The sequence below is a fragment of the Aquarana catesbeiana genome, linkage group LG08 (genome assembly GCF_042186555.1).
Source record: "Aquarana catesbeiana isolate 2022-GZ linkage group LG08, ASM4218655v1, whole genome shotgun sequence".
Classification (NCBI taxonomy): domain Eukaryota; kingdom Metazoa; phylum Chordata; class Amphibia; order Anura; family Ranidae; genus Aquarana; species Aquarana catesbeiana.
In genome coordinates, this window is record NC_133331.1 from 285,963,320 (window position 1) to 285,982,006 (window position 18,687).

The window sequence follows — 18,687 nt, forward strand, 5'->3', positions numbered from 1 at the left end:
TCAGTGCCAACCAATGCCATAAATCAGTGTCCATCAGTGCTGCCTATCAGTGTCCACCTGTGCTGCCAATCAGTGAAGTCTATTAGTGCCAACCAATGCCACCTATCAGTGCCAATCATTGCTGCCTATCAGTGCCAATCAGTGCTGCCTATCAGTGCTTCCAATCAGTGCCACATATCAGTGCCCATCGGTGTTGCCTATCAGTGCCTATCAGTGCTGCCAATCAGTGTTGCCCAGCAGTGCCATCAGTGCCCATCAGTGCTGCCTATCGGTGCAGCCTATCAGTTCCCATCAGTGCTGCCTATCAATGCCCATCAGTGCCACTTATCAGTGCTGCATATCAGTGCCGCCCATCAGTGTCAGTGCTACCTATCAGTGCCAGTCAGTGCTGCCAATTAGTGCCAATCAGTGCCACCTATCAGTGCCAACATGCAGTGCCTATCAGTGCTGCCAATCAGTGCTACCAACCAGTACTGCCTATCAGTGCCCATGAGTGCTGCCAATCAGTGTCACCTATCAGTGCCAATCAGTGTCACCTATCAGTGCCTATGAGTGCTGCCTATCAGTGCTTCCAATCAGTGCAGTGAGAGCAGGGATGGGCAGTTGAACTCAGCCGATAGGCACATTGTCTATGGGGGCTGGCCTGGTGGGGCACAACTGAAATCCATCTGTTTATTAATGCCACACGCCGATCTTTAGTATATTACGTAATCACCACACTACTATTTACAATAAACTACAGGAGGTAAATTAAAAAACGGTCAGTAAAAGGCCTTCCACTAAGCACTGTTATGTGTTCCCACACCACAAAAAAAGTGCAGCGCTAACTTACTAATCAATAACTTAACAATAATTGTGAAACCCTCCAATGTATGTAAATCTCAATAAACGTCAATATTACCACAATACCGGTGATATGTAACGTCACATATAATACACATAAAACTGAATAAATAAATAAAAAATGAAACTTAGCAGGGATGGTGGAAACCCCTCCTATAGATATTTGCCATACAGATTAACTACAAGTGCAATAATTCCAGTGATATGTGATTTCACATGTAATACACATCAAAATGAGAATAAGACATTTTTTTACTTAGCAGGGATGGTGGAAACCCCTCTACAGATAAATACAATACAAATAAACTTCAAGTGCAACAACTTTTTAGTTGGGAGGTTCACACCATTATAGCACTTTGGAATTTTTGTTGTTTAGATTGTTACACTTAATTTTATATGTTTTAGTTACGATTATAATGTGAATTTTTGCGCTTGAAGTTAATTTTCCACCACCCTCGCTCATCCATGTCTTTATGGACCTTGCTTTGTGCTCTGGTGCGCAGTCATGTTGGAACAGGAAGGGGCCATTCCCAAACTGTTCCCACAAAGTTGGGAGCATAAAATGATCCAAAATGTCTTGTTATGCTGATGTCTTAAGATTTCCCTTCACTGGAACTAAGGAGCCAAACCCAACCCCTGAAAAACAACTCCACACCATAATCCCCCCTCCACCAAATGATTTGGACCACAAAGCAAGGTCCATAAAGACATGGATGAGCAAGTTTAGGGTGGAGGAACCTGACTGGCCTTCACATTAAAGTGGGGACTGGGAGCCAGGCCTTCTCATCCAACATCAGTGCCTGGCCTCACAAATGCTCTTCTGGAAGAATGGTCAAACATATCCAATAGGCACACTCCTAAAACTTGTGAAACTTGTGGACAGCCTTCCCAGAAGAGTTGAAGCTGTTATAGCTGCAAAGGGTGGGCCAACTCAATATTGAACCCTATGGACTAAGAATGGGATGCCATTAAAGTTCATGTGCGTGTAAAGGCAGGTGTCCCAATACTTCTGGTAATACAGTGTGTATATATATATATATATATATATATATATACGCATGTGTGTTTGAGCTTTGGGGTGCACATCCTAATGCAATAGGCTGCGCACAGCTATGCACAAGGGAATATGCTGTATGATGTAAACTTGAAGGTCCTCCATAGAGAAGCTATGTTTTGTTCTTAAAAAAGTGTCGGGGATGCTGTGATCTGTACTGCCCTCCCCAATTAGTCTCCTATATTCGCCAAAACGTCCCTGGACAGTGCATATTGTCCGGCTCATGTAAAGGTGACCACAGGGGCCTGTGAGGCAGTAGATCACGTATTCGGTGGCACAGGACAAAAAGGAACTGGTTAACCACTTAAGGACCGAGCCTCTTTTTGAGATTTGTTGTTTACAAGTTAAAAACAGGTTTCTTTGCTAGAAATTTATTAAGAAGCCCCAAACATCTTTTCTAACACCCTAGAGAATAAAATTTCAGTCGTTGCAATACTTTCTGTCACACCATATTTGCACAGCGGTCTTACTTTTTTTTTGGAAAAAATACACTTTTTTGAATTAAAAATAAGACAACTGTAAAGTTAGCCCAATTTTTTTTATATTGTGAAAGATAATGTTACGCCGAGTAAATTGATACCCAACATGTCACGCTTCAAAATTGCGTCCGCGCGTGGAATGGCGACAAACATTTACCCTTTAAAACCTCCATAGGCGACGTTAAACAAATTCTACCGGTTACATGTTTTGAGTTACAGAGGAGGCCTAGGGCTAGAAAAATGTTTTATTATTATTTATTTTACCTTTCATTTTTAATTTTTACACTGTTCTTTTTTAAAAAAGTGTCACTTTTATTCCTATTACAAGGAATGTGAATATCCCTTAATAATAGAAAAAAAAGCATGACAGGACCTCCTAAATATGAGATCTGGGGTCAAAAAGACCTCAGATCTCATGTTTACACTAAAATCCAATTAAAAGAAAAAAAAATTTGTCATTTAAAAAAAATGGCCCTTTAAGAGCTATGAGCGGAAGTTACATTTTGATGTCGCTTCCGCTCAACAATGTTATGGAGATGGGTGGAGGCCATCTCCCCCACTCATCTCCATACCCAGCAAGGAGCAACATCCGATTGCCTCCACCACTGCCGATGGCTCCGGTAAGCGGCGGGGAGAACCGGAACGCGGCTGGACGGGGCCTCTCCCCCGCCGATAAAAGTGATCTCATGGTGAATCCGCTGCAGAGACCACTCTTATCGGAAAGTGGACCACCGGCTGAAGAAGAAGATACCGAAGTTATGGCAGCTAGCTGCTGTCATAACAATGATGTTCCTCTTCAAAGTCAGGACGTATATCGGCGTGCGGCGGTCCGTAAGTGGTTAAATACATTTTTTAGAACCATGATTGACAAATTTGCAAATTTTATATTTAAATTTCCTACATTGGAACATCCCCACTATGTTATAGAAGATGGCTAGAGAGTCAGATGTAGTTTTTTTTGGAGGGGGTAATTTACTGGGGCAAACCTGTTTTTCATATTTGGACTTCAGCGAGGTACTCTGATTTGTTCTGTAGGACTATGCCACCTCCCTTAGCCTGTCTGACAACAAATTCCTTATTCTCAGCTAGAGATTTTAAGGATCTTCTCTGCGGGTTGGTGAGGTTAAGGGGTCAGAAGAATGAGCTGTGGAACAAAATTCAACAATATCTGTAAAAGTGACTTTGTAGACTGTATCAATAAATGACACTTTAGCATGAACTGGCTTGAAAGTGGATGGGGGAAATCAGTATGTACTATGGGGATGTCCATAGAATCAGAAGGGAGAGTAAGATCAGTTGAGCATGTATCAGACCATAACTCCCCTAATATATGTAAGGCCGTATTGTCATCATCACTTCAGGGGGCTGACATCAGCTCAGGAACAGGTGTGGGGTTATATGTTTTGAGGGCTGAAAGTTCTTTAATGAAATAACTGTGGTATATGAAAATGTAAGACATGTGAAATAATTGGGTAAACCATTTTTCAAGAGTGATGTTTCTTGAGTAAAGGCATGAGAAGCTAAATTAAACATTTTCACTGTGTCAGGGACAGGACTGTGGTCTATTTGAGCCTTTTTGTCCTTTCTACCTCTTCTCTGTCTCCTCTGTGTAGCACCCTCTAGTGTGTGCTAGATGTAGTATAGGTTTTGTTAGTGTAGGCAAAATTTAGTTATCTCAGGGCTAAGCCCGAGCTGTGAATATAGGTCAGGGTTCAGTGACTCAGGGCTGGAGGACTCATCCTGACAGCTCCTTTGGTTCTTTCCCTTGTCTAGAAGGTTGTAGAATCTTCTAAAGCTGGTGGGTGGAGGTTAGGAGGAGCTGCCTGGAATATTTATGAGGCCTCAGACAATCCCCAGTAGTGGACTGACAGGGGGCAAAGTTTACCTCATAAATAGACATGGGTCATGCCAGCACGGGCAGTCGGGTGGAAGATGGAGATATAGTGCTGAGGAAGCTGTTGGTGGCCCTCAGAAGTGCCCCTAGTTTGGGGGGGTGACTTTGTGCCGGGACTCAGATGCTGGAAGGATTATACCACAACGCATGGAGGAAGCCCTTCCTGGAGGCACAGGAGCAAGAGAGAACAGCAAGAGTAGGTCAGCACTACTGGGGTCTTACAAGGGGGGAGACTGCCACATGTAGACAGTATCCTTTACACTCCTCCTGCACACACTTGCTTGCTGAATCAATGTTTGTAGATCTGACAGGTTCTCAGTCAGATTTTTAGCAATGTCCCATTACAAGCAGGAACCCAAGGCCCCTTGTTGTGTAGCAAAAAAAAATACAGTTAAAGCGGGGTTCCACCCAAATTTTGAACATTATCTCTATGCATTCTCTTCCTTGTCTAGATGCTGACATGCTGTGTAAAAAAATTTAAATCGCCGTAATTACCTTTTTTTTCTAATCTTCTTAGCACTTCCTGGTTTTCCTCCCATGGGAGTAGGCGTGTTTCTAGCCTCTCCCAGACCTCCCACAGTCCCCTGGGAGCTAGTCTCAGGCTTCCCAGCATGCATTGTGCAACAGCGTCATCACAACATCTCGGTGAATTCTGGGAGCACAGCATTCACAGCATCCAGGAAATACATGCTTGTGGGCTTCAAATGCCCACAATGAAGATGGAAACCGCCTTCAATGAATTTTATAAATTATTCTTTACAACGAAATCAGACACAGGCGGACTAATTACACAGAACATGTGAGTAGATAATCATGAGAAGAAAAGTTTGTAAATGAATTTAAAAAAAAAAAACGATAGATAGGTGGACCCCCGCTTTAAAGTGGTTATTAACCCGGGTAAAAAAAAAAAAAAAACCTGCAAGACAAAAGGCATAATGAGCTAGTATGCATAGCCATCCTTTGTCCCCCCCTCCAGCCAGCCACATCTCTCTGGGGTTACTTCCGGGTATCGCAGCTCCGGCGCTGTGATTGGCCAGAGTTGAGATGACGTCACTCCCGCGAATGTACATGTACGTACGTGCCATTGCTTCAGTTGGCTTAAGTGCACATGTGCCGATGACGTTGGTACATGCAAATATAGGGATATCTCCTAAACTGTGCAGGTTTAGGAGATATCCAGTGCAGCTACAGGTAAGCCTAGTTATAGGCTTGTCTGTAGTTTAAAGTGGTTGTAAAGGGTTTACAACCATTTAAAGAAAAAGTGTGTAGCGCCAAAAATAAATGAACAGCGATGAGATGTGAATATTGTGTTATAAATGGACAGCACATTGAAATAAAGTCCAAAAAAGCGTTAAAGTGAAAAATGCTAAAGTGAAAAAAATATACAGTATATATAAAAGTCCAATCTTGTGGATGGAAATCAACAATAAAAAAAACAATATAGTGCAAAATATAGGTTTAAATGCACAGTCCCATGATAGGATCAGCAATATAAACTTATTGATGAAAACACATCAGTTCAGTGCAAAGATGTGCACAAATAATTGGTGGTGACTTGAAAAGTGAAGAGGTGATCCAGTACAGTGCTCCAGATTCATCCACCGCACCCCTGTGAAATGGACACTCACCGGAAAAGCTGGCTGCCATTACAGCAGCAAAACACGCACTCAGTGTAGATCCACCATCTGTTATGGGGAAGGCTGTTCAGCAACTCTCACCATCCAGATGTAGCTGTAGTAAATAAAGGTCACCGGGAGCCAGATGAAGTCTCCATAGTGTAGTATTTATTGGGTTTGTATGTTAAAAGCCAAAATAAAACAAATCATAAAAACATATGACAATGGGTGCCACTGCTGACCCGGTATCGGTCAGTGGCCTGACGTTGGCACTAGTGTCTCCTCCCCGAAGCTTTTCGTCCAATAGGATGTTATCAAGGGGTCCTGAGGAGGGACCTCTTGATAAAAATAAAATATTATTTGTTTTCACTTTAGCATTTTTCACTGTAACACTTTTTTGAACTTTGTGCTGTCCATTTATAACACAGTATTCACTTCTCATCACTGTTCATTTATTTTTGGAGCTACACACTTTTTCTTAACATTATTTATAGGTTGGGTATATTACTTATCTGTGTCAGCTGCTGCCCCACCACAGCGCAGAGATACATCTTTTTATTTCTGTAAAAAAAAATAGTGACCAGCTTGTACTCTTCTTCCTGTGGCTGCTGATCCCAGCACCACCTCTTCAGGCACTGCCAACCCACCTGGCTGCAGCTGCCCCTTTCACTAGCCCTCCAGGCTAACTCTTCCACTCCAGTCCTCCAGACTAGCCCTCACCAGCCCACCCAGCTGACTCTCAGAAGATCTCCCAGGGAAGGGATGAAGACTTAAGCACACCGCTGTCTTCAGGGAGAACTGGCTACATGTGGGAGTCTCCCCCCCTTGTAAGTCCCCAGTAGTGCTAACATAATACAATTCACTCATTTATATAGCTACCCATAGGCTCCTGAGTCCTCCCAGCAGCTGGACCCCCGACCCCCCAGTCTACACACAGTGATAGCGTGGGAGTAACCACTACACACTGATCATATTGTAGGGTACAGCCCAGATGTGTGTAACCCTAAAAAAGTTTATTTCATAGTCCCGCATGTCAATATTTCATTTATAGTATAATTCTCCTCTCAGTAACTGCAGGGTACAGCCTGGATGTCTGAGACCCTCACAAAGAAGGTTTATTCCACTGTCCACATGTGTCAAACACAAGGCCCTTGGGCCGAATCCCACCCACCAGGACATTTCATGTGGCTCTTGCACCTCTCCTGCAGCTGTGGCACCCCCTCATCTCCACCTTGTTTCGGTAGTCGGCAGCAAACAGGACAGAATTCCTCTGCCAAATTCTCTGCTTCTCTATGCAGCTGCAGAGAGGCTCTTCCCTAATCCCCTATCTCAGCAGTCAGCAGCAGAAAGGACAGAACTTGTCCTACAGACCATGTGCCTCTCTGTGCAGCAGCAGCATCCCCTCACCTCTGCCTTCCCTAGGTCTCAGCATTCAGCAGACTCCAGCAGCTGACTCCCACCCTTCTCTGGTCCTTTTCTTCTGGTGGTGGGGGGCTCTTGATATCTGATGTAAGGGGGGTGGGGTGCTGTGGACATGTAGTCTTATGCCGCGTACACACGGTCGGACTTTTCGTCTACAAAAGTCCAACGGACGCCGACGGACTAAAGCTGGCTGGTAATCCGATCGTGTGTGGGCTTCTCCGGACTTTCAACTGACTTTTTTAGCCTCAAATCCGACGGACTTTAGATTTGAAACATGCTTCAAATCTTTACGTCGTAACTACGACGGACCCCGAAATCCGCTCGTCTGTGTGCTAGTCCGACGGACAAAAACCCACGCTAGGGCAGCTATTGGCTACTGGCTATGAACTTCCTTATTTTAGTCCGGTGTACGTCATCACGTACGAATCCGTCGGACTTTTGTGTGGTCGTGTGTAGGCAAGTCCGTTCGTTAGAAAGTCTGCTGCAAGTCCGCCGAAAGTCCGCCGGAAGTCTGTCGGACAGGCTGTCGGACTTTTGTAGACGAAAAGTCCGACCGTGTGTACGCGGCATTACAGATACAACAGGCTCTTTGAGGGCAACCATAATGCTGATCCGGTCTGCAATGAAATTGAGTTTGACTCCCCTGCTCTAGAGGATTCAGTGATAAATCCAGTATGGTGAGAGATCAATTGGCAATAAGGGCAGATCGGAGGTCAATACAGCTCAAGGAAGTCAAACTACAAAAGTCGATGCTGCAGAGAAAAATCAAAACACACAAACATTCCTATATGGTACCACTCAGTTGTCTGAAATGTTCACAGTGGAAATTTAATTCACAGTCCTGCAAATTGATAAAAAGTTTAGTTTATAGTGTAATTCTTACCTAAGTTCCTGTAGGGTACAGCGTGGATCTCTGAGTCCCTCACACAGAAGTTCAATTCCAGAGTCCTTCAATATGTTCCCAGATAAATCCAGACTGATGAGAGATCGGTTTGTGATTAGAAGAGAGCGGAGGACATCACAGCATGAAGGAGTCAATGAACATAATTCCAATCTGTAGAGGAAAAACATTTACAGTGTAATCTCAGCTCAGCTCCATCTGGGTACAGTCAATGTCAGAGACCCTCACAAATAGGGCCGCTGATAAGGCAGTACAACTGGTCCTGTTGTAGTGGGCCCAGGCCCCATCAGCTAAACAGGGGGGCTCGGGCAGTTCATTTCTCCCAAATAAGAAAAAGGGCTTCCTAAACTACACCACCTTTCTACTTGCTTAGGGGGGTTGTATAATTACATTTTTATGGGTCCCATCGGCCCAACAGTGGGGCCCAGTAGGTGAGTGCAGAAGAGGGACTTTTTTCTATTGCGGGGTGCAGGTACATAATTCTGTGCCGCATGTTGTAGTTCCGACCAGCTGCCCACTGTCCTCCCTGGTGGAGTGATTGCATGTAAGTGCTCCGCTCCCTCCCTGATGTGAAGTGCCTGACAGCAGGGACCAGCAAGTCTAATGTCGTCAGCGGCGGATGTTGTGGCTGCACTGTGAGTTACACTAATATCTGCTTCTGAGTCCCCAGATGTCTCACTGTGCTTATTTTATGATCATCAGCATTATGGTAATCACACAGCACAGCAGGCGCTGTATGGCTCTGTCAGTGTTCATGGTTGTTGGGTGCTGGCTTTGATAACTTATGGTTGTACTGTGTGTTTCAGAGTGTAACAGTACAGCCGTAACTAGGGTTGCCACCTGTCCGGGATTCACCTGGACAGTTCGGGTTTGGAATCATGCGTCCGGGTTTCAGACTGCCTGAAACCCAGACACCTTATTCAGACTGGACTATGGCTTCCCAACAGGGTTTCTGGCTGCAGTTGTCTAAGCTGAGAGTGTCTGTTACACTCTCTTTCATGCTGCCCAAAGCCATCACTTACAATCCCCCCCAAACACACACACAGACAGGAGATGAGAGAGGGCTCAATCTGCACCTCTTCCTCCCACCCCTACCCCTCTGTGTCTGCCCACACTCCAATGCCCAGGGATGTGTCTAAGAAAAGGAAAGTTGGGGCCGGAAATTTGAAGTCCAGCAGCCTCAGATACATCTGGATGAGAAGTGCTGACTGCCAAGGGGTGAGTGAGCTCACCATCCATCCCTGTCTGTGACTGAAGTCTCCCCCTTCTCTCTCCTGCCTCTGAGTGAGTACACTAAGGTAAATCAGGTTTCTCAGAGTTCCCTTTTACACCAGAGGCCACAGTGTTCCCCCTTACATCACAGTCCTCTCCATACATCAGAGTTCTCAGTGTTCCCCAAATCAGGGTTCCCAGAGCATCCCTTATTTCAGAGTCCCCAGAGTTCTCCCTTACATCAGAGTCTGCAGAGTCCCCCCTTACAGTGAAAGGGAACTCTGCGAGTTCAGATATAAAAGGTAAACTCTGTGGACTCTGATGTAAAGAGGGACTCTTGTTATTTACTTCATATAATTAGAAATTTTATTTATTAGCAAAATATATGTATAATAAAAATTGCTGTGTGCCTCTAAAGTGTTGGGGTTTGTCTTGAAGAAAAGGTGACAACCCTAGCCGTAAGAGAGTCAGCACACAACAGCCATGGACACTGACAGAGCCATACAGCACCTGCTGTGCTGAGTGATTACCATAATGCTGATGACAAGTATAGGGAGACACTACTGTACACTTGTATTGGGGGTGCTAACCACTGTCCTTTAACCCCTTTATACCCCAGTAACCCATATGTGCAGGGGCAAAAAGCTGGGCTTTAACACTCACACGCCGCACATGTGCCTCGCCTGGCAGGTCATGTTTATGTAAGAGAGCGCCCCCTGTGCACAAAGACTGAGCCGCCAAAAACAGCTCTTAGTCCCAAGAAAACATTGGTAGCTGGCAGGACTGGGTCAGGGGTGGGGTCTAGGGGGACCCCATCAGGTAGGCTGTACGGGGCCCGTGATTTCTAACAGTGGTTGAAAAGGAGTTTTGATGACTGACTGCCTGGGTACAGTCAATGTCTGAGACCTTCAGAAATGAGTTTTATTCAGAGTCCTGCAATTTATTATACACATTATTCTATAATCCTGACCTCACCTGTGGCAGGGTGTAGTGTGAATGTTTGAGGCCCTCACAAACAATGTTTGTTCCTAAATCCTGTAGACATCCCTCCCAACAATCCCGGATTGGGAAGGACATTCCTGCATCTGCTCCTTTGTCCTGCTGTGAAGGAGGTATGTAAAAGGAGGGCACAACCTTTTGGACCCTCCTTCATGGGTCCGCAGCTACCCCCCCTTTTCCCTTCATTTCATTTACAGGTATAGGGTAAGGGGTTGGTGGGTATGCTGCCCCTTTAAGAAGATTGCAGGTTTCACAGGTGAGTCAGGTATGGCCAATGGGAACACCTGGAAGGTGCTGGAACAGGCAGGGAGCTGTTAAAAGGGGGCCAGAACAGGAAATGGTCCTCTTTGGACCTTCTAGCAAGTAGCTGAGCAGCACTGAGCAGTGGGCCTCAAGATGGAGTCGCTGTTGAGACAGTTTATTCAGAAAGCAGAGAGCAGTGGTGGAGAGGCTTGGCTGAGAAGCTGCTTGGAGCTGGATGCCCAGCCTAGGGACAGCGGAGGAACCCGGGAGCTTTGAAGCCAGAGGCGCACCTGATGCGGTCTTACCAGAACAGAAGACAGTGGGGGTTCCAGCTGCAGGTGCACGGAGGAGACAGCGCCGGCGTGTGAAGAGGAGCAAGCCACCTGGAAGAAGCCAGGACGAGGAGGCGAAGCCAAGAGAGTCGGGAGGCAGCGTGAGTGTGCCCAGCTTGGAGGGTGGAGCGCACAGACAGGCAGGGCAGAAGAGGCGGGCCCCAGCTCCTCCTTCAGTGTGGACTGAGCAGAGGGAAAGAAGAGGCAGGTCCGGCGCGCGTGGAGGGAGTCAGCAGGTGGCGCCGCCCACTACTACAGCGGTTACTAGGCAGCCTGAATATGCAGGATCATCACCAAGTGCGGACCTGTCTGTACAAGAAGCGGAGGCAGGCTGGGGACGGCAGGACGATGCAGCAGCTTTCATGTAGAGTGTTGCGCCCAGTCCTGGAGCATCTTTTTTAATTCTGTCTATTCTTGAGGATTTGGCTTTGGGTGGAGTAGTCTTCATCTAAAGTACACTTCCTACAAATCTGGCTAAACTGTCCCTTAGGAATATTTTGAACTCATTTTGGGTGATGACAGCTCTGATAGTGCAGATAAGACTTTCCCGAAGTGGGCTTAAGAAACACCAGGGTGGAGGGGTCCCACACATGTGTGAAAGACAGACCAAGGGTGTTGTCATTGCAATGCTGCACAAAAGGTTCAATCATGGTGGGAGATCCATAACAATGACATTGTCAATGTACTATCCATAAAAGGTAATAAGGGCAGCAAAGGGTTATTCCTCCAGATACGGGACTCCTCCCACCAACCTATGGTGAGGTTGGCATAGCAAGGTGCAAAGAATGCACCCATTACAGTGCCCCACTGTGAAAGGTAAAATAATTATGCTCCAAACAGAAGCAAGTACCCTCTGTGATAAACTGGGCCTGGGCAATATTCAACTGGGACTCCCTAGTGAGGAAATAGTGCAGATCAGTAAGCCCCACTTTATGAGGGATAGAAGAATAAAATGACTGAACGTCTTAAAGAAAGCAAGTAGTAGGAGGATTGCCATGTGTAATTACTAAGGGTATCCCATAATTGTAAACAGCCTTTCACATATTAAGGATATGACTGCACTATGTGCTGTAAAAAAATCAATATACTGGGAGAGCCTGCTGGTAACACTCTATGGAGGCCACAATGGGCATTCCTGGAAGATTGAGGGGATTCTTATGTGCTTTAGGAAGGTGGTAAAAGTAAGCGTGCCCTATAAATCCTTATAGATAAACAGAATAAACAGAAAATCCCTTTTATCAATAACATTATTAGCCATGGGCAAATCTAATAAAGGTTTTAATTCTGCTTAGTACCCTGGTAGAGGATCTTGAGGAAGTTTAAGGTAGATAGCATCAACCGAAAGTAGCCAAACCGCTTCAGCGAGGTAGTCGGATTTGTTCTGTAGGACTATGCCACCTCCCTCAGCCTGTCTGACAATGAATTCATTATTCTCAGCTAGAGATTTTAAGGATCTTCTCTGCAGGTGGGTGAGGTTAAAGCGGAGCTCCACCTTAAAAAAAATATTAAAAGCCAGCAGCTACAAATACTGCAGCTGTTGACTTTTAATAAATGGACACTTACCTGTCCCAGGGTCCAGCGATGTCGGCAGCAGAAGACGAGCAATCACTCGTCTCTTCAGCTGCCCCCGCCGCCATCCTCAGTCAGGGAATCAGGAAGTGAAGTGTTGCGGCTTCCCTGCCCGGTACCCTACTGCGCATGCGCGAGTCATGTTGCGCGTCTTCACTGGTCCCCATTGTGTTCTGGGAACTGTGTGTTTCCCAGAACATAATGGGGGGTGGGTATCTGCGGATATTCTGCGGCTATCTTAGCCCGGAAGTGGGTCCAGATACCTGTATTATACAGGTATCTGCACCCTCTCCCCCCTGAAAGGTGCCAATTGTGGCACCGGAGGGGAGAGGAATCAGACGAGCGGAAGTTCCACTTTAGGGTGGAGCTCCACTTTAAGGGGTCTAGGGTCAGAAGAATGAGCTGTGGAACAAAATTCAAGAATATCTGAAAAAGTGACTTGGTAGACTGTATCAATAAATGTCACTTTAGCATAAACTGGACTGAAAGTTGATGGGGGGGAAATCAGTATGTACTATGGGGATGTATCAGACCATAACTCCCCTAATATATGTAAGGCCGTATTGTCGTCATCACTTCAGGGGGCTGACATCAGCTCAGGAACAGGTGTGGGGTTATATGTTTTGAGGGCTGAAAGTTCTTTAATGAAATAACTGGTTTATGAAAATTTAAGACGTGTGAAAGAATTGGGTAAACTGGTGGGCGCAAAATTAAGACCATTTTTCAAGAGTGATGTTTCTTGAGTAAAGGCATGAGAAGCTAAATTAAAAATCTTCACTGTGTCAGGGACAGGACTGTGGTCTATTTGAGCCTTTTTGCTCTTTCCACCTCTTCTCTGTCTCCTCTGTGTAGAACCCTCTAGTGTGTGCTAGATGTAGTATAGGTTTTGTTAGTGTAGGCAAAATTTAGTTAGCTCAGGGCTAAGCCCGAGCTGTGAATATAGGTCAGGGTTCAGTGACTCAGGGCTGGATGACTCATCCTGACAGCTCCTTTGGTGCTTCCCCCTGATCTAGAAGGTTGTAGAATCTTCTAAAGCTGGTGGGTGGAGGTTAGGAGGAGCTGCCTGGAATATTTATAAGCATACCTCCCAACATTTCAAGGTGGGAATGAGGGACACCTACTAGCAAACATATGTAGGCATAGGACATGCCCCCTGCCATGCCCCTTAACCACTTGCCGACCACCTCACGCTGATATACGTCAGCAGAATGGCGCAGGCAGGCAGAATCACTTACCTGTACGTGATCTGCCTCCCGCGGGCGGGGGGTCCGATTGGACCCCCCGGTGCCCGAGGCGGTCGGCTTGTGTCTGGGAGCGATGAGAGGTGAGGGGAGACCATCCATTTGTGGCCCCCCCTCGCGATCGCTCCCAGCCAATGAGAATCTTCCTCTGCTGCTGTATGCTAAACAGCAGCAAAGGAAATGATGTAATCTCTCCTCGGCTTGGTATTTTCCGTTCCGGCGCCGAGGAGAGAAGACTGCAATGTGAGTGTAAAACACACACACAGTAGAACATGCCAGGCACACTTTACACCCCCATCACCCCCCGATCCCCCCCGATCACCCCCAATCACCCCTCCCCCCCGTCACACTGACACCAAGCAGTTTTTTTTTTTCTGATTACTGCATGGTGTCAGTTTGTGACAGTTAGTGTGGTAGGGCAGTTAGTGTTAGCCCCCTTTAGGTCTAGGGTACCCCCCTAACCCCCCCTAATAAAGTTTTAACCCCTTGATCACCCCCCGTCGCCAGTGTCGCTAAGCGATCATTTTTCTGATCGCTGTATTAGTGTCACTGGGGACGCTAGTTAGGGAGGTAAATATTTAGGTTCGCCGTCAGTGTTTTATAGCGACAGGGACCCCCATATACTATCTAATTAATGTTTTCACCCCTTGATTGCCCCCTAGTTAACCCTTTCACCAGTGATCACCGTATAACTGTTACGGGTGATGCTGGTTAGTTCGTTTATTTTTTATAGTGTCAGGGCACCCGCCGTTTATTACCGAATAAAGGTTTAGCCCCCTGATCGCCCGGCGGTGATATGCGTCGCCCCAGGCAGCGTCAGCTTAGCGCCAGTACCGCTAACATACACGTACGCAGCATACACCTCCCTTAGTGGTATAGTATCTGAACAGATCAATATCTGATCCGATCAGATCTATACTAGCAACCCCAGCAGTTTAGGATTCCCAAAAACGCAGTGTTAGCGGGATCAGCCCAGATACCTGCTAGCACCTACGTTTTGCCCCTCCGCCCGGCCCAGCCCACCCAAGTGCAGTGTCAATCGATCACTGTCACTTACAAAACACTAAACGCATAACTGCAGTGTTCGCAGAGTCAGGCTTGATCCCTGCGATCGCTAACAGTTTTTTTTGGTAGCATTTTGGTGAACTGGCAAGCACCAGCCCCAGGCAGCGTCAGGTTAGCGCCAGTACAGCTAACACCCACGCACGCACCATAGACCTCCCTTAGTGGTATAGTATCTGAACGGATCAATATCTGATCCGATCAGATCTATACTAGCAACCCCCGCAGTTTAGGGTTCCCAAAAACGCAGTGTTAAACGGGATCAGCCCAGATACCTGCTAGCACCTGCGTTTTGCCCCTCCGCCCGGCCCAGCCCAGCCCACCCAAGTGCAGTTTCGATCGATCACTGTCACTTACAAAACACTAAACACATAACTGCAGCGTTCGCAGAGTCAGGCCTGGTCCCTGCGATCGCTAACAGTTTTTTTGTAGTGTTTTGGCGAACTGGCAAGCGCCAGCAGCCTAGTACACCCCAGTCATAGTCAAACCAGCACTGCAGTAACACTTGGTGACGTGGCGAGTCCCATAAGTGCAGTTCAAGCTGGTGAGGTGGCAAGCACAAGTAGTGTCCCACTGCCACCAAGAAGACAAACAGGCCCGTCGTTCCCATAATGCCCTTCCTGCTGCATTCGCCAATCCTAATTGGGAACCCACCACTTCTGCAGCTCCCGTACTTCCCCCATTCACATCCCCAACCAAATGCAGTCGGCTGCATGAGAGGCATTTTCTTTATGTCCTCCTGAGTACCCCTACCCAACTAACCCCCCCAAAAAGATGTTGTGTCTGCAGAAAGCGCGGATATAGGTGTGACACCCGCTATTATTGTCCCTCCTGTCCTGACAATCCTGGTCTTTGCATTGGTGAATGTTTTGAATGCTACCATTCACTAGTTAAGTATTAGCATAGGGTACAGCATTGCACAGACTAGGACACACTTTCACAGGGTCTCCCAAGATGCCATCGCATTTTGAGAGACCCGAACCTGGAACCGGTTACAGTTATAAAAGTTACAGTTACAAAAAAAAGTGTAAAAACAAAAACACAAAAAAATATATAAAATAAAAAAAATAGTTGTTTCATTGTTCTCTCTCTCTCTATTCTCTCTCTATTGTTTTGCTCTTTTTTACTGTATTCTATTCTGCAATGTTTTATTGTTATTATGTTTTATCATGTTTGCTTTTCAGTTATGCAATTTTTTATACTTTACCGTTTACTGTGTTTTATTGTTAACCATTTTTTTGTTTTCAGGTATGCAATTCACGACTTTTAGTGGTTATACCAGAAAGATGCCTGCAGGTTTAGGTATCATCTTGGTATGATTCTTTTCAGCCAGCGGTCAGCTTTCATGTAAAAGCAATCCTAGAGGCTAATTTGCCTCTAGACTGCTTTTACAAGCAGTGGGAGGGAATGCCCCCCCCCCACCGTCTTCCGTATTTTTCTCTGGCCCTCCTGTCTCAACAGGGAACCTGAGAATGCAGCCGGTGATTCAGCCAGCTGACCATAGAGCTGAATAGAAGACCAGAGAGGCTCCAAACATCTCTATGGCCTAAGAAACCGGAAGCTATGAGCATTTCATGACTTAGATTTCGCCGGATGTAAACAGCGCCATTGGGAAATTGGGGAAGCATTTTATCACACCGATCTTGGTGTGGTCAGATGCTTTGAGGGCAGAGGAGAGATCTAGGGTCTAATAGACCCCAATTTTTTCAAAAAAGAGTACCTGTCACTACCTATAACTATTATAGGGGATATTTACATTCCCTGGGATAACAATAAAAATCATTAAAAAAAATGAAAGGAACAGTTTAAAAATAAGATAAAAAAGCAAAAAAAAAGGAAAAAATAAAGCACCCTTGTCCCCCCCCCCCCTGCTCTCGCACTAAGGCGAATGGAAGCGTCGGTCTGGCATCAAATATAAACAGCAATTGCACCATGCATGTGAGGTATCACCGCGAAGGTCAGATCAAGGGTAGTAATTTTAGCAGTAGACCTCCTCTGTAAATCTAAAGTGGTAACCTGTAAAGGCTTTTAAAGGCTTTTAAAAATAGTTATTTTGTTGCCACTGCACGTTTGTGCGCAATTTTAAAGCATGTCATGTTTGGTATCCATGTACTCGGCCTAAGATCATCTTTTTTATTTCATCAAACATTTGGGCAATATAGTGTGTTTTAGTGCATTAAAATTTAAAAAAGTGTGTTTTTTCCCCAAAAAATGCGTTTGAAAAATCGCTGCACAAATACTGTGTGAAAAAAATAAATAAAACATCCACCATTTTAATCTGTAGGGCATTTGTTTTAAAAAAATATTTAATTTTTGGGGGTTCAAAAATGCAAAAAAAAAGTGTCACTTTCCTGCAACTTGTGTCAAAATATAAAATATTCCATGGACTCACCATGCCTCTCAGCAAATAGCTTGGGGTGTCTACTTTCTGAAATAGGGTAATTTGGGGGGGTTTTGTGCCATTTGGGCATTTTATGGCCTTCAAAGCTGTGATAGGTAGTGAGGAGTGAAATCAAAAATGTACACCCTTAGAAATCCTGAAGGCGGTGATTGGTTTTCGGAGCCCCGTATGCGGTTAGGCTCCCAAAAAGTCCCACACATGTGGTATCCCCGTACTCAGGAGAAGCAGCTGAATGTATTTTGGGGTGCAATTCCACATATGCCCATGGCCTGTGTGAGCAATATATCATTTTGTGACAACTTTTTGTAATTTTTTTTTGTCATTATTCAATCACTTGGGACAAAAAAATAATAATATTCAATGGGCTCAACATGCCTCTTAGCAATTTCCTTGGGGTGTCTACTTTCCAAAATGGGGTCATTTGGGGGGGTTTGTACTGCCCTGCCATTTTAGCACCTCAAGAAATGACATAGGCAGACATAAACTAATGCCGTGTACACACGGTCGGACTTTTCAGCTACAAAAGTCCGACAGCCTGTCCGACAGACTTTCGACGGACATTTGGCGGACTTTTGGTGGACTTGCGGTGGACTTGCGGCAGACTTTCTAATGAACGGACTTGCCTACATATGATCACACAAAAGTCCGACGGATTCGTACGTGATGACGTACACCGGACTAAAATAAGGAAGTTGATAGCCAGTAGCCAATAGCTGACCTAGCGTGGGTTTTTGTCCGTCGGACTAGCACACAGACGAGTGGATTTCTGGGTCCGGCGTAGTTACGACGTAAAGATTTGAAGCATGTTTCAAATCTAAAGTACGTCAGATTTGCGGCTGGAAAAGTCCGCTGAAAGTCCGGGGAAGCCCACACACGATCAGATTGTCAGCCGTATTTTGTCCATCGGTGTCCGTCGGACTTTTGTAGACGAAAAGTCAGACCGTGTGTACACGGCATTAAAGCTGTGTAAATTACAGAAAATGTACCCTAGTTTGTAGACGCTATAACTTTTGCGCAAACCAATAAATATACGCTTATTGACATTTTTTTTACCAAAGACATGTGGCCGAATACATTTTGGCCTAAATGTATGACTAAAATTGAGTTTATTGGATTTTTTTTATAACAAAAAGTAGAAAATGTTATTTTTTTTAAAATTTTCGGTCTTTTTCCGTTTATAGCGCAAAAAATAAAAACCGCAGAGGTGATCAAATAACATCAAAAGAAAGCTCTATTTGTGGGAAGAAAAGGACGCAAATTTCATTTGGGTACAGCATTGCATGACCGCGCAATTAGCAGTTAAAGCGACGCAGTGCCAAATTGTAAAAAGTGCTCTGGTCAGGAAGGGGGTAAATCCTTCCGGGGCTGAAGTGGTTAAAAGGGGACATAACCAAAAAAAAAAAGGTTAATAAAATCCAC

General features: G+C 45.4%; 1 protein-coding gene across 4 annotated transcripts in view; it reads right to left on the reverse strand.

Moving 5' to 3' along the window:
- Window positions 1-18,687, reverse strand: part of LOC141106559 (NACHT, LRR and PYD domains-containing protein 3-like) — a 392,742-nt gene that overhangs the window by 244,017 nt on the left and 130,038 nt on the right. For all 4 annotated transcript variants that reach the window (XM_073597418.1, XM_073597419.1, XM_073597416.1 and 1 more), the window contains one exon: window positions 8,192-8,362. In XM_073597418.1, the coding sequence (XP_073453519.1) occupies window positions 8,192-8,362 (171 nt within the window). The remainder of the gene's footprint in view (window positions 1-8,191; window positions 8,363-18,687) is intronic.